We start from the raw sequence: 15,672 nt of genomic DNA, 5'->3' as shown, positions 1-15,672 counted from the left end.
AAGAGAGACAAGGGACACTGGTAAGTAATTAGACAGCTTTTCCCATTCTGGGTCATTTTCACATTGCAGCCTCAATACATTTTTTAAGTTTTGTAAATTCTTGGAACATCATATTTACCCATTCAAACAGTTCTTTCAATATAGTGGGTATTTGTAGGCTGACCTAGAAATCAGGACACCTTGAATTTAATCCCTGCTGTGACGTTGGCTGACTCTGTAACTTTCAGCCTTTTTGGTTCTCCAAGATATATGACTAAAGGAAAACACACAGGTGTTGGAATTATTACAACACGTGTTCAAATCTTACCCTTACCACTTATTAGCTTGTTGGGTTTGGACAAGTTATTTAAACTCTTTGAGCCTCCGTGTCTTTATCTGTTAAATGCAGATAAAGATATCTGCCTTGCAGGAATGTTGTGAGGATCTGATGAGACCATGTATATAAAACACCTAGTATATAGGAGTCACTAAATACATGGCTGCTCTCATAGGAATATCTGTGCAGAGATGAGAAGAGGCTAGGTGACAAAAAGCATGGGTGTTCTGAGCTCATTAGCTGCTCAATGGTTTCCTAACCTTATGGTATCATTAGAGAATGAGGAGAATGCAGCCTGGCCCCATGGAAATCCAGGCCTGTTTTATTTCTGCAGGATCTGGTCACCCCACAATCAGAATGCTCAGGAGTAAGGGAGGGGGTGAGGAAGAGTGAGAGAGACAGAGAGAGAAAATGGGGAATCTGTGCTTTGCAAAGGTAAAGAACCTCTAGCATTCCGTCAGCAGTGGGACAAGAAAGAAAAGAAGCGGCTGCCTGCTGGTGCTGTGCTCACCAAGCCAAACAACCAAAGTGTTTCCTGCCCAGTCTCCACAGATGCTGTTCCTTAGTCTGGATAAGTCCCCTGGAGAGCGTTTGGCTGAAAGCAAGAAAGGCAGCTGCATAACCGCCTGGCCCATGGAGCTGACAAACCAGTGTGTCATCAAAGAAAGAGAGAGTCATGGGAAACAAAAGCCTGTGGTTCAACCTCCCGGTCAGGGAGTCAGGTGGCTGTGAAGCGGCACATCTGACTCTTGCTCATTAACAGAATTTCTCTGTATGTCCTCGTACTCCTCCTATTTGTCTGCCTGCCTACTGCTGGGTTCCACCGGGCAGGCAGTGGGTGTCTACCCCAGTCACTATTTATTCAGCGAGTACTACGTAACCAGCATTCATTCACACAACACAACACATCTACATCGAACACCTTCTATGGGAATGACAAAATAGTAAGATAGACTCAGACTGTGCACTCAAGTAGGTCCCAGTGTAGTAGTCATATAGTCAACTCACTGGTAAGTGGTATGTATAATATACGGAAAGCAACAGCAGAGGGGCTTGGGGAAAGTTGCAACAAAGCTGAAGAACACTTCACAGAGGAGATGACATTTGAGCTAGTCCTTGAGCTAGGATTCCACAGGTCAAGGGGAAGATGGGGTGGACGAGGGGAGGGAGGAAGGGCATGTCAGGCAAAGGAAAGTGCAGGAGCAGATGTGAGGAGTACATGGGCCCACAGCATGTCTGGGAACTGGCTGGTAGGTTGATGTACCTGGAATATGGGCTGTACCATATGGGGTAACAGCAGGAGAGGAGGTAAGTGTAGCCATAACGCCAGGGTTTTCTGTTCCAGCCTGTGGAGTTTGGGCTCTAACCACAATGAATGGGGAGCCACTGGTAGGTTTTAAGTACAGAGTGATAAGATTTTTTTTCAGTACACGGGCCTCTCGCTGTTGTGGCCTCTCCCGTTGCGGAGCACAGGCTCCGGACGCGCAGCCTCAGCGGCCATGGCTCACGGGCCCAGGCGCTCCACGGCATGTGGGATCTTCCCGGACCGGGGCATGAACCCGCGTCCCCTGCATCGGCAGGCGGACTCTCAACCACTGCGCCACCAGGGAAGCCCCAGAGTGATAAGATTTTACTTGTATTTTGGATAGTCCTGTGGGCATCAGTGTAGTGAATGGACTGAAAGAAGGTGAGACTGGAAGCTGGGAGACCAAATTAAGAAATCAATTGTGTCAAGTGCTGCAAAATGGTCAAGGAGAATGAGACTGAGAAGTTCACTGGATTTGGCAGTTGAAGGTCTCTGGTGACATCTAAAAGTAATTTCACTGGAACAATTCAAGCAGAAGCCAGGTTACTAAGCCAAGGGTTTTCAAAGTGTGGTCTCCAGACCAACACATCAATATCACCTTGGAACTTGCTGGACATGCAAATTGCCCAGCCCCACCCAGCCCCCACCCTAAAACTCTGGAGCTGGAGTCCAGAAATTTGTTTTCAAAGCCTCTCTGGGTGATTCTGAACACGCGAAAGCTTGAGAACCAGTGGCCTAAACAAATCTTTCTCCGTCTCTTCTCTAAGCATTCCTTACTAGGAGCCCTATCCTTCCAATAACTGAGCTGTCTGCTATTCCCTAAAGAATTGTTAATCTTATGGTTTCTCCGCCCTCTGCATAAGCTGTTTCTTCTGTCAGTTGTGTGCTCTCCCCAATGCAATATATGTACATATATAGTGTCTACCTGGTGATATGGAATTCATTCTGCAAGGCTTAACTCAAGTGTCACCTCCCTCAGAAGTCTTTCCAATATTCCCCAGGCAGCCTTTCTACAGATACTTTTTTGCACATATTACTATTATGCAACTTGTTTTATTGTATTGTGTTGTTTGCTTTACTATCTGTCTTCCCCACTAGCTGGAAGCCCCTCAGGAGTTGGGAATGCCTTGTTCATCTCTATTTCCCCATTGTTTTCACATAGTAGATGCTCAACAAATGTAGGGAGAGGAAGTTGTCGTGGGTTGAAGAAGTAAGAACAAAAAGGACAAACTACTCTTTGAAGAGGTTGGAAAGTGCAAGGAAAGGGACATGTGCCTGAGCCTACCATAGAAAGTACTTGTGCAAGTGTGAGCTAAGGCTGAAGAAAATTGTTGGTTGAGAGGATTAAGCCAGCAGAGAGGAGAGATGAATGAGAATGACAGTGGAGGCAGATGGATAACGAATGGCAACATGGTTTTGGAAAAAGCAGAAGGGGTTGAAATCAATGGCTAGTGCAGAAGGATATTAGCATTGGAATGGAGGAAAGGCCTTTCTCTGAGATACAAGAAAAGGAAGTAAAGGTGGGTGCACAAGAGATAAGCTGTGAGGTTGAATGGAGAGAGGTTGGGGAGTTTTTAGATGGCCTGCCAGTATAGAAATGGGGAGGACTAGGGAAGGTTACAGGGGAGGTGATGTTTGAGCTAGGAGATGTCTTTAAGTGAAGTGGGAAGTAAGGCCTTTTGCTGGGAAGGAAACAGGGAACAGAAAGAGGCTAGAGGACAGTGGGAAAGGTTTGTAAAAGCTATGGAGGTGTGGTAAGGGGCTAGGGGGGAAGGACTGAGGTTAGAGAGCAGCAGCAGGGGATTCTTTGGGGCTGATTCATTTCAGCTGCTGAAGGGCCCACCCATTCACCCCACTGGCTTTGGCAATGGAAGCAGTATAGGTGGATTGTCTGCAGAGGCTGTTTCTGCAATAGGATGGACAACTCTGGCTACAGATCCCGACACCTACATAGAAAGTATTCTAGCTCTCTATGTCATCAATGCTGTAATATACTGCAGACAATAACCATGTTACTTTACATATGATAACTATGTAGCCTATGTAGCAACACAGGACAAGATTTATGCTATGTGAATTAGCTGAGAAAGCAGGATTGATTATAACGATTTGAAATGTGCGTATGAAGGAACAACTGAATAAAATATACCAAAATGCTATCAGTGGTGGTATTATAGGTGATTTTCCTTTAATTTTTAAATATATATATATTAAAAAATATATATATAATATATATACATATATATTGTTCATAATTTAAACAACGATATGACAATAAATAGAATTGGTTCTTTCTCTACTGGCGTTTTCTTTCATTAGGTACACATAGAAGGCAGTATTTCAGAATAAAAAATTGTAGTGTAGAACCAACCGGCAGAATTGTCTGACCTTCTCTTATCTCGGGGGCAGAAGCAGGGAAATGAAGTCCTCGAGATGTCCCAGGGTTGGAGGCTGACAAGCCTGATTTTGGGCCTTATGATGTAGGGGAGCACGAAGGAAGTATGTGATCAAGCCCTGTCTCACAAATTTTGGGAGACCAGGCTTAAAACAAATGACAAGAGCGCAGCTTATACGGTGCTCAAGTGGATGGTCTGAACAATGGATGGGATTGGATCTGTCAGGCAGAGGCCTGTGGGCAGGCATATATACCACGCAGAGGTCAACTGTGTGCCACTGGACGTGGTCAGCTACCTGGGCTGTGCCACTGCTTAGCAGGTGTGTGATCCTGGGCAACTTCTCAGGCTCCACTTTCTCTGCAACGGTGGGAATACCAATAGCTACTCATAAACTGGCTGGAGCATTATAAACAATGAAGTGGGTAAAGTGCTTAATACAGCGCCTGACACACAGTAAGCTGTCCATAAAAGTTAACTGCCATTAGCATCATTAATGATTGCTGTTATTATTACCCATAAATATTTATGATGGAGGGAACTGATTTAGAGTAGGGGCACTCTGAGTTATTTGGAGGGAATTCAGGGAGGTGTCCTGAGTGAGGTTCTCTTTTACCTCTAGAATAGTGCTGTGGGTTCACCCCAAGCCTTCAGGAGGGAAGAAGGAGCTGTGCAAGGAGGAACTCCACATTGGTTCTTCTTTTTGCTAGTGTTCATGCTACTTCCCCACTTCTAAACAGGTGCATATTACTCCAGAGCACCCTTTCACCTTCCTCTCCCACTCTTCTGTTTTTCTTGTCTTCAACTCTTCTTACTTCCCTTTTCTTCTCAAAACCCCAAGTGGTGGATGAGCAAGGAACTATACTATATTTTGCATGTTCCAAGTTGGCCTTTTCAAAACTTGAAGTTTGTCTACTGATCTCAGCACTTGGAGTTTACTGAAATCAGTCTGTGTTCACCCTATCCACCCCTTCACTTACCTACAAATATATCTATACCCCTAACCATTGTCTTGAGTAAATACTCTTAAATGACAGTCATCAGTAGACAGGCAGGTATTCCAGACCATAAGAGTTCAAGTAAGGAAGGCTCTTTTGAGGTAACTGTATCTTGCAAAAGAAACCAACGGAGATGTGAACTGTCCACAGGGCTCTTCTCAGCGATGAGGTGTACTTTTCTGGACTCAGATGTAGATCGTAACGGTGGGGAACATTCTCTGTCTTGCTAGCATCTGTTCTTCTTTTCTCGCTTAGACTTTCAGGAAGTGTGATACGAGGGAGGGAGTCAACGGTTTGAAAGAAAAATGACCAGGTCTTTGGTCTGAGCAAGAGAACAAGTATTCATCTTATACAGTTCTCAACAGAAATCAGAATAATTAAAAACAAAAACAAGTTGGTATCCAGCAGACTCACCTGCTAAATTCCAAGTTCACATTCCTGTCCACATTGGCAAATAATAATGATATACTCTCAGCTTTGTTGGAAACTCTATTGGTATGTTTACAAGGTCATTATCTTCAGCAACAGATACCTGCTCTGAGCCCAGCAATTACCACCTCTGTCTCTGTACACATTAGCATGCATACACACCACTGATTTGTACTTTGCTACAAAATTACTCTTTCCCTTTTTGATTAGAATGTCTTCAGAGCAAACCCCATTGTTAAGGCCATGTACACTTCCATTGTAAATACCTGTTGCCACCCATTAATTATCTCCTGATGAATTACTTTAGAAGTTTTATTTTTATTCTTACTTTTAAAAGTGGGATTTCTTTTGCTTACTCTCGATGCCCCCGTCCTCACACTTAGCTAACTACTTTGAATTCCACATAAGTGGACTTAGATGTGATCTGCACTCAGATAGTTTAAACATTTTGCCAAACTTTAAGGTGGAAACTTTCTGTGTGCCTGGACCTCACTGCTCAAGAATTTCTTGGCTAATTGTGAGGGAAGAAAATAAGAATGTTGGGTGGAAACAACTGAATACTTTCTGAGAACAAAAACCTTAACACTTTACAAATATCTGGAGTTACATAACCATTTTAGTGACTGAAATGCTGCAACTCATCCAAGAATATTGTGGTTCGATAATTACACAGTTGTGGGTTTATGCTGCTCTTGAGTTGGGGTGACATCCTGGTCCATACAGGTCAATTCCCTTTTACATCATTATGTATAAAAAGTATACACCCACTTAGGAATTGAAGCATAAAATACTTAAAAGAAAATGTCAAGTCAGGTAGTACTAAAGTGAGCATTCCTATACTAACTTTCCTGCTTATCTCATGGATAGCAGAGAATTTTGGATTCCTAGTTAAGTTTAATAGGTGACATTGCCATATAGTATACAGAGCACATGCATATGACAAAGATTTAATTATAAAAGGACAATCTTAAATTTTCCCCGCCTTGACATCAATTAAATTGAGATAATCACATTCCTAAAGGGGCAAACATATGCCAAGAAGCTCACATTAAGATTTCTTATATTACTCATTTGGGTCTATGTTCAGTTGAAGGGTCTGACTGGCTCCTAATTCTCAGAGCTAGTTTGAATCTTGAGATTAACTCCTGCCTTCTGGAACTTGTCCTCTGTTTGGCTGAACTTGCAGACCTCTCAGAATGTGTCTTTATTGGACACTTATTCCATGCAAGACATAGAACTAACTACTGTGGGATTATAAATATGAATAAGAAATGGTTCTTGTGTTTATACTGCTTACACTCCAGTTGTATAGGCCACCTCAGGTCATTTATATATTGCTGGCTGGAGACAGGGCAAAATGAAAGTGGCCTTAAAATTAATCACAGTGCTCTCTACTTTCCCATAGTCCTGTGCTTTATCACTGTTGTAGTTATGCTGTTTGTATGTTGGCCTCCCACACTGCACTGTGATCTCTGGAGAACAGTGGCTGGGTCTGATTCCTGTCTGTACTGCCACAGAGTCAAGGACATGCTTTGCAAGAGGTAGGCTCTCAAAAAATGCTTTTAAATAAAAGAATCCATTCGCTTGCTTAGGTTTCCTAGTTACAAGTGGGTCAGCTTGTCCTGTACCGAAATGGAAGTGATGAGAAGCTGTGCCCAGACCTCTGCCCAGAGGTCCCTGCGCTAAATATCATCTTGGATATGCTTCACAGTGTTGCAGGAAGGGACAGTGGAATGTGACTGAATAAGAAATCAGAAATAATGGGGTTTTGTCTCAGCTCTGTCACCAATTACTTATTTAACCTTAGGCAAGACACATGCTCTATCTCAGTTTCTTCATCTGTGAAATGGGGATAATAATGACTGGCTTGGCTATTCCCCACAACTGCTTTGAGGATCAAATGAGATAATACACTTTAAAGTGTTTTGGAAAGCCTAAAGTACTGCAAAAATGCAAGGCATTATTTTGCAAAGAAATCTTTTTTTTTTTTTTTTTTTTTTTTTTTTTTTTAGCCGGTTTTTTTTTTTTTTTTTTTTTTGCTGTACGCAGGCCTCTCACTGTTGTGGCCTTGCAGAGCACAGGCTCCAGACGCACAGGCTCAGCGGCCATGGCTCACGGGCCCAGCCGCTCCGCGGCATGTGGCATCCTCCCGGACCAGGGCACGAACACGCGTCCCCTTGCATCGGCAGGTGGACTCTCAACCACTGCGCCACCAGGGAAGCCCAAGAAATCTTCCTTTTAATTCCTGTTCCACAAACATTTCATTACGCATCCCTGGGTTATATGGTGAGATGTATGGAGTAGCTTTATATGTCAAGCTATGAAGTGCCTTGATACATCAACTTATGCTTGATAAGAACTCCAGAATCTCTTCTTCAACATATATAGTGTTTAGCTGATTTAGCACTGGATTTTCCAAAACACCTAAACTTTCTGTTAATATTGCTCCTCTCGCCAATTCATATAGATATATATGCTCCTCATTCCACATTTATTTAAAACATGTATTGTTGAGTACTTATGCGCACTAACTACTGTGCTACAACTGGGGCAAAACAGACAACACAGGATCTCTGCTACTGAGGGTTTTTTCAGCTTACTGGGTTTGAGAGAATAGACATGAGAACAAGTAAGTGCCTAATTCTGCATTTGTCTTGGGAGACAATTTTATGTGTGAGTTATAATTAGTAAAGGCATATATGTATATTTTTTAGTTTTGACAAAACCAAAACTAGTGGTGGCTTTTTTTTTTTTTTTTAGATGTTGGGGGTAGGAGTTTATTAATTAATTAATTTATTTTTGCTGTGTTGGGTCTTCGTTTCTGTGCGAGGGCTTTCTCTAGTTGTGGCAAGCGGGGGCCACTCTTCATCGCGGTGCGCGGGCCTCTCACTATCACGGACTCTCTTGTTGCGGAGCACAGGCTCCAGACGCGCAGGCTCAGTAGTTGCGGCTCACGGGCCTAGTTGCTCCGCGGTATGTGGGATTCTCCCAGACCAGGGCTCGAACCCGTGTCCCCTGCATTAGCAGGCAGATTCTCAACCACTGTGCCACCAGGGAAGTCCTAGCGGTGGCTTTTATTCATGTTTTTCTACTACTAATGGTCTATAGATTTTAATTTGGTCTTGGAGACTGATTTTTTTCCCGCGGATGAAAGTTTGTGGGATCTCACTTTCCTTTGTATCAGTCAAGCTATAGAACTTTAAGGAATAGCAATAGCTCTGCTTAGTTATAGGATCACCTGAATGTTTTCCTGCCAATTTCTCCTATACACTAGAATTTGCTTTGACTGGAAGTACTGTTCTTGGGGAAAGGCCATCCCCCAATCTAGTTGAGTAATTAAACTGCTGAGTACATTTTGCGTTGGCATCGCCAGGTACATCCTGGCATCTTATGTCCTCAGATGCTTCTCATGTTTTGAGACACCACCACTAGACCCCCGGCTTCTGATAGGAATCAGGGAAACAGTCATCTAAATGCACGCAGTGGAATTTAGGTTTAGCTAGATTTCTACTTTCTACTGTGGGAGAGACCCATAGCAGCAAGCATATTCCAGTGCAATTCCACCCTGCTAATCAGTCAGGCTCTGCCCAGCTCTCCTTAAAGCAGTCAACAGCCCAAGTTGCTACCGCTACACAGTTTTTCCACTTCAGCTACACTGCTCCTTTGCCTGCTTATCTATTCCACCAAACCTCCTTTTCCTTCTGTATTTCCTGCATACGGGAATAGCTCATAATACCTCAAGATACTGAGGTCATTGCTGACTCCTTGGTCTACCTTTCCTCTCTCACCTAAGCAGTTAGGAGCCTAGGAGCCAATGCCTATCTTTTCTGCACGCCCACAGCCCCTGCTTAACTTCTTCTTTTTTTTTTTTTAAACATCTTTATTGGGGTATAATTGCTTTACAATGGTGTGTTAGTTTCTGTTTTATAACAAAGTGAATCAGCTATACATATACATATGTTCCCATATGTCTTCCCTCTTGCGTCTCCCTCCCTCCCACTCTCCCCATCCCACCCCTCCAGGCTGTCACAAAGCCCCGAGCTAATATCCCTGTGCCTTGCGGCTGCTTCCCCCCAGCTATCTACCCCTGCTTAACTTCTTATCTTCCCGCTGTAGGGAACAATCTCTCATCTCTATTTTTCACCTGCCTCTACACTCATTCCCTGTGCTTGAGACAGCTTAGACCTCTAACCATGCGAAATCACCTCTTCTTCACCTCATTAATCTTCTGGTCCTCCAATTCTTAGTCCAGATGTTGAGGTCTTCCAGGAAGACTTCCCTGACCACCCCTGGGCTGGGACATGACACACAGTCCCTCAGCTGTGAATGTTCAGCTGTGAACATTCTACTTGTTGCACTGGATATTAATTGTCTGTTACTTCTCTCTCTCTTTCTTTATCCCTCAACTCCTCATACAGGATCTGGACCATGGTCAATATTCACCAGAATGCCAGTTGATGGGTTGGACTTACTTGCTCTCATCTCTCAGTCTTTGCTGATTCCAATTTCTTCCCTTGATTTTCAGCTCCCTTTTTGTTCATTTTTACCAATTTATAATGCATAACTTCCTTCAAAACACGTCCCTTCAAATACCTCTTCCGTCATAGCCTTCCCTGACTTCCATTCATGACATTTATTCTTTATTACTTTTGTCCTTATGGGGATGTACGCCATAAATTTAGCTTAATAACAAATCCAACAAAACTTGCATGTGAACAAAGTAATTGCTTTCCTTGAGACAGTCACCTTGAGAAATCACATACATATTTTAATAATGTTGTAGCTACAGTCATTTCTGGAGCTGCTCTTTGGGGGTGATTACTTTTACATTCTTCTGGCTCTATTAATAATGACAAATCAAATCTTTGCAGGTGATTTCAAAAATTTGTATACAGCCAAGTCATTATGAACTCTATTTAGTGAGTAAGGTGAATGAATGATCAAGCTGGTAACCCCACGGGTCAACACCTAAAAAGTAATTTAATCATCTTTTTTCTGAACATATTGGTACAAGGGAAATTCCAAAACTATTTTGACGAATTATGTTATTTTTGAAAAGAGTTTTTAGCATCCCAAGCTGACTACTTTCAATAATAGTACTTGCTTCTCTATTATAAAGTGCTTATTAAAATCCAGTTTGGAAAATCATAGGCCTATGATCATACTGACTTGCACTTGTTTGGTGTTGTTTTACATTCTAGTTCTTACGTGATAGATACTGGGAATGAATAAGGCCATGGTCCTTGCCCGTACGGCCCTCTTAATCTGGTTGAGAAGATAGAAATACAAACGGTCCTGTGTGAAGAAATAGATAAGAGTGTGAGATAAAGAAGCAGTACAGTGGAGGGACTGTCAGTGAGGGATGGCAATTCGTTACAGCCTCCGTAGAGCCTTCTCAGGACTGAAGGATGAGTGATTAGAAGTTCACCAAGAGGAAGAGGGAAGGGGACTACAAGAGTCATTCCAAATCAGGGGACAGAAGGTGCAGAGACTGAAGCAAGATGATATGTTCAGGGGAGTCTCAAGTCATTCAATACTGTTATTGTGTAAAGTTCACAGTGCGGGCAGAGAGGACAAGATCTGGAGCCCAGTGAAGTAAAGGCCTTATGTTTACCATTTGTAGAAGTTTAGATTTTATCCTGCAGGAGCCAGGGAGAGGCTCTGTGGGTAGGATTCCCCTTCCCAATAGGGTCATAAACTCCCACATCCAAGTAGACACATAATTTTTTTTTTTCTTTAAGATTGTCTCAGATCCATTCCCTCCTTTCCATTCTGGAATTTACCTCATTACTGCAGGCCTTCATCGCCCCATGCCTGGACTGTCTCACAAGCTCCTGACTGGTCCTTGGACTCCGGTTCACCTTTTGCTCCTGACAATCAATTTTGCAGAGGATTATCAGAGCAACTTTCCTTTCCATCAAGTCTCACTCCTGTTCAAAAACCTTCAATGGTTTTCTATGACCTGAGAGATAACTGTACCCCCCATCCCCTGCTTGTCATTCAAGGTCCTGCATACTCTTCTGCCAACCTCCTTTCCCGCCTTGACTCTGGTGGGTCGTTGCTAATAGTGCCAGAACTCATCTACTGACTTCCTTATCTTATTTGCTTTTAATGATGGCTTTCCCCTGGAATGTTATGCTCACACAAACTTTTTGATTATTTCAGCTCTTTTCTTACAAATAGCAAACCCACTTGTACCCATACCTGATCACATTCACCACTCTGCTGCCGAGGAAGTAACCATTATTCTGGTTATAGTCTTCTACCATATACTGTGTATTATGTGTTCATAAATAATATATAGTATTGTTTGGAAAACATTTAAATATACAGAAATGGTATACTTTATAGTTCCTTCTGAAATTAGTTTTTTTACTATCTTTTTATTTTTAAGACTTATCTCTATTGACATATATGAATACAGTCTTTTCAATTGCTGTATTGTGTTTCATTTTACAAATATACCATACATTATTCATCCATTCCTCTATGGGTGGGCATTTAGGTTGTTTCTGATTTTTAGCTATTATCAACATCTTACAATGGGATATCCTTAGCTGATCTCCTTGTCCTATGCCAATTTTACTAACCTTTCAAGATCCTGCTCTCATCCCAGCTCCTTCATGAAAGCCTTCCCTGAATCCTGCAGCCCGCAGCAGCAATGTCTCAGTCCTCAAAACTAGCTTGTGCATCATGTGTCTTTAGTAACAGTCCGTTGTGCCGGGCACACCGCTACGCAAAGTAAGGCGCCTAAGAAATATTTGCTAAATGACTGACTGACTGACTGACTGCATGAATGAATGAATGAAGGGTGCAACCCCAGTTTATGGCTCTGTTCATTTTAAATGGACTTTGGCGTCTTGGCCCGTTACCTTCTTTGACAGCACTGGTCCCTCTCTACCGCATTCCTCTTGCTGGCCCGGGAGTGTGTGGATGGATGTGTGGGGGTGTGTGGGCGAAACCTATCTCACTGGATGATGTCTCTCGCTCTGGCAAGTTCAGGATCTCGACAACCCTAGTGATTCAAGTTCAGGGTCCTAACACCCACCCCGTCGGCTGAGGTCGGGCCCGAGAGACGCTCCAGCGCCGATCGAGTTAAGGCGCGTTGGGACCCGACGCGGGTTGGCGAGGCTGCAAGGGGTGTCTGAAGACTCATAGTAGATCCCTCCGCGCGCAGCCCGGGCCGGCGCTTCTTCCTGCGGGAAACCCCTGGGTGCTGAAGGCGGCGGGGCCTGGCCGCGGCGACAGCGGGGCGGGGTTTGCGGTGGGAGGAGGAGGCCGAGGCGGAAGGACACACGAGGTTGCTTCGCTGCACACCCAAGAAAGTTTCAGCCAAACTTCGGGCGGCGGCTGAGGCGGCGGCCCAGGAGCGGCTGACTTGGGGTGCAGGGAGTGGAGGCACGGAAGCCCGAGCTTCGGGGCGCAGCGCTAGGCCGTGAGCGGCAGAAGCAGGAGGAGAGGAGGAAAAAGTGGGGGCTCCTCTGTCGGGACCCCCTCCCCATGTGGATCTGCCCAGGCGGCGGCGGCGGAGGAGGAGGCGACCGAGAAGATGCCCGCCCTGCGCCCCGCTCCGCTGTGGGCGCTGCTGGCACTGTGGCTGTGCCGCGCGACCCCCGCGCTTGGTGAGTATCGGGGCGTGGGGTGCTGTCCCCTGCGCCCCGTTCCGTGCCCCTCCGGCCCGGCCCGGCCGGCCACCTGGGGCGACCCTTCCCACCCTTCAGTCCTCCACTCTGCGAGAAGGCCGGGCTCGCCGTCGGCGTGGAGTGAGGCCACTTAGTTCCTAAAGTTTGGACATCATCGCCCCCCCTCCCTGGGCGCGCCCCCTCCCCCGCGCTCCTCGCCGCCTCCTGCTCCCCTCTGCCGGTGGCCGCACGCACGCCTCCTCGGCCGGAGGCGGGCAGCAAGTCTCAGAAACTCCCTTTCTGGAGCACTTGAGTTCGGGGAGTTGGGCAGTTTTGCCCACTTTGCTCCGCGTTTCCTGGGGTCGAGGGAGAGCCAAGGGCGGGCTGCCCGGGACAGCCATAGCCGGCCGCGGAGCGCAGATGGGCTGAGCGGAGGAATGCCAGATCCTGGCGTGGAGGGAGCGGGGGCAGGGCCTCCAAGGCCAACGGCTTACACCTTCACAGCCAGACTTAGCTTTGCTAAGAGGAGGCCCACAGTCTGAGTGGGTGGGTTTGGTTTGGATGGGGACAGGGTTCTGCGGCGCGCCTGAGTTCTGACACTCTGAATCCACGGTCACCATGAATCCGGTGTAAAGTTTTGCTCGAGTCTTTGAAAGGTGGAGGCAGGAGCAGTAGGAAAACTGGTGTGGCTGCTTGCTGAGCCACATGATTTAAAAATCTCCACTGCTGTTATTCTTTCCGAGGCGCAGAGCTCGGGCGCTGTTTCAGAGTCTGTGTCCAGCCCCAGGAATGTGGTGTGACGATCACCAACTCCTCCAACCTGGCAGCAGCTTTTGCTGTTCTTTTGGCATGGTTGGAGGTGGGGCGGGGGCGGGTGAGGAACAGTGGATACGTTAATTCAAAGTGGTGCCTTCGAAAGCTTCTTTATGGTTGGATATTTGCAACAGTCTTTCTGAACACGGTTGGATCAAGGAAAGGAAATCGAATCATATCTTACCCATCCCACCCACACTCTTAGATTGCAGATTTCTTCAGACTGTTTAGTGGAAAGAGCTTGGGCTTTGGAGCTCTGCTCTTTAATCCTGGGTTCAAATCCAGCTCTGTTGTATGAAGTCACCAATAAAATGGGAATGAAATTACCCAGCTAATAGGATTAATTAAGAGAATGTATATTAAACCCATGGCAGTCAAAAGGTATTCAGAAAGTCCTTTCAGGGCAGGGCTGTTTTATTTTTTTTTGAACTCTCTGATTCCAGTGGGATGGTGGCTTGTGCATGTTTGTTGAACCGAAAGGGGCCCCTTCTTTTCCTAGCCTAATCTGAAGGAAGATTTTTTACCCTTACCAAGAAGACTAGTACATGATCTATGTCTCTTTGCAAAGAGAAAGTTATGAAGATGAGCTTCAGAAAACTTTGTTTTTTGTTCATTGTTAACAGACAGTCGACATGCCAATCACAGATGTTTAAAAGACATCAAGGTTATTTATCACAATGCTGGGTTGTTCAACACCAACCAGATCCTTCTTGGAAAGTTCAAATTCCATACACTTCTGGGTCCCTCAGAATTTCAGAAGTGGGCTAGGATGCTGTGTGATGATGAACCAAAGCTCTTGTTTCAGAAGCGTTTAACAAAACACATATGATAGTATTTTTGCCTTTCCTTTTTCTTTGAGTGAAAGTTCTAGTATAAGTGTAAATTTAGGATAGAGAGGAGTATAAACAATGGGCTAGTCCAGGGTTATAATCCTTGGTCTACCATTAGCTTGTTTTAGTAAATAATTTAATCTTCACGGTCTGTTGTCTCATCTATGGAAGAGAACCAAAGAGATCACTTACTTTAGAGAGTTGGAGGGAATAATAAATATGTTTGCAAAGCGATTTGCTAAATTAAGTGTTTAATGATGAGACTGATGTCAGAAATAGGATTACTCTGACACACAAGGTTTCTCTCATTCTAGGACCTATACTTCTGCACTGATGAGGTATTGCTCTTACTAGCTAGCTTTTAGGTGGACAAGTCGAGTGTTAGTGTTAGCTCAAAGGATAGGATTTAGGTATTTTGATTTTTAGGTGTTCTTCAGATGCTAAACTACACAAAAATAGAAGAGATTAAAAAACCTGTTTATTGGTACAAATCTTGAATCTTTTCAGAGTCTAGCAGTGAAAGCTGCTTGAATCTTCTCAATTTATTATCATTGTGTTTTGCCAAGGTACCAATTATAACACACCCTTCCAAACTTTTGAGTGTTCCTGTGTTTGGCTAGTGGCCAATTGTTAATTTAAACATCGCTGAGTTCCTAAGGCAAGGAGCTGTCAACCCATCTGTCTGATTGTCTAAACAGCTATCAAGACCACCCTTGCTCCTTATTTTCTTTTGCTTTGCAATGGGAAGTGACTCCCTGGTTTTGCTGCCTGCTAGATGATTTCTCAGTTGAATTCTTCTCTTGCTTTTAAAAAAATCACCAATTGTTTTTTCCTTCAGATGGAGATAAAACTTACCCTAAAACTGTTTTCCTTTTTCTTCTTGTTCTCTCTGTATTGTTATTATTTTCTTGTTGGGGAGGAGGGATGAAGGAGAGTGATTTTTTTTTTTTTTTTTTTTTTTTTTT

General features: G+C 44.4%; 1 protein-coding gene across 2 annotated transcripts in view; it reads left to right on the top strand.

Annotated features, from left to right (window-relative positions):
• Positions 1-12,757: 12,757 nt before the first annotated feature.
• Positions 12,758-15,672, top strand: part of NOTCH2 (notch receptor 2) — a 175,311-nt gene continuing 172,396 nt past the window's right edge. For both annotated transcript variants that reach the window (XM_024764784.1, XM_024764783.1), the window contains exon 1: positions 12,758-13,064. In XM_024764784.1, coding sequence (XP_024620552.1) covers positions 12,992-13,064 — 73 coding nt within the window. In that variant the 5' untranslated portion in view covers positions 12,758-12,991. The remainder of the gene's footprint in view (positions 13,065-15,672) is intronic.

Source organism: Neophocaena asiaeorientalis, unplaced genomic scaffold, assembly GCF_003031525.2.
Source record: "Neophocaena asiaeorientalis asiaeorientalis breed wild unplaced genomic scaffold, Neophocaena_asiaeorientalis_V1.1 scaffold62, whole genome shotgun sequence".
NCBI classification, from domain to species: Eukaryota; Metazoa; Chordata; class Mammalia; order Artiodactyla; family Phocoenidae; genus Neophocaena; species Neophocaena asiaeorientalis.
This window is presented reverse-complemented; position numbering and strand designations above follow the sequence as displayed.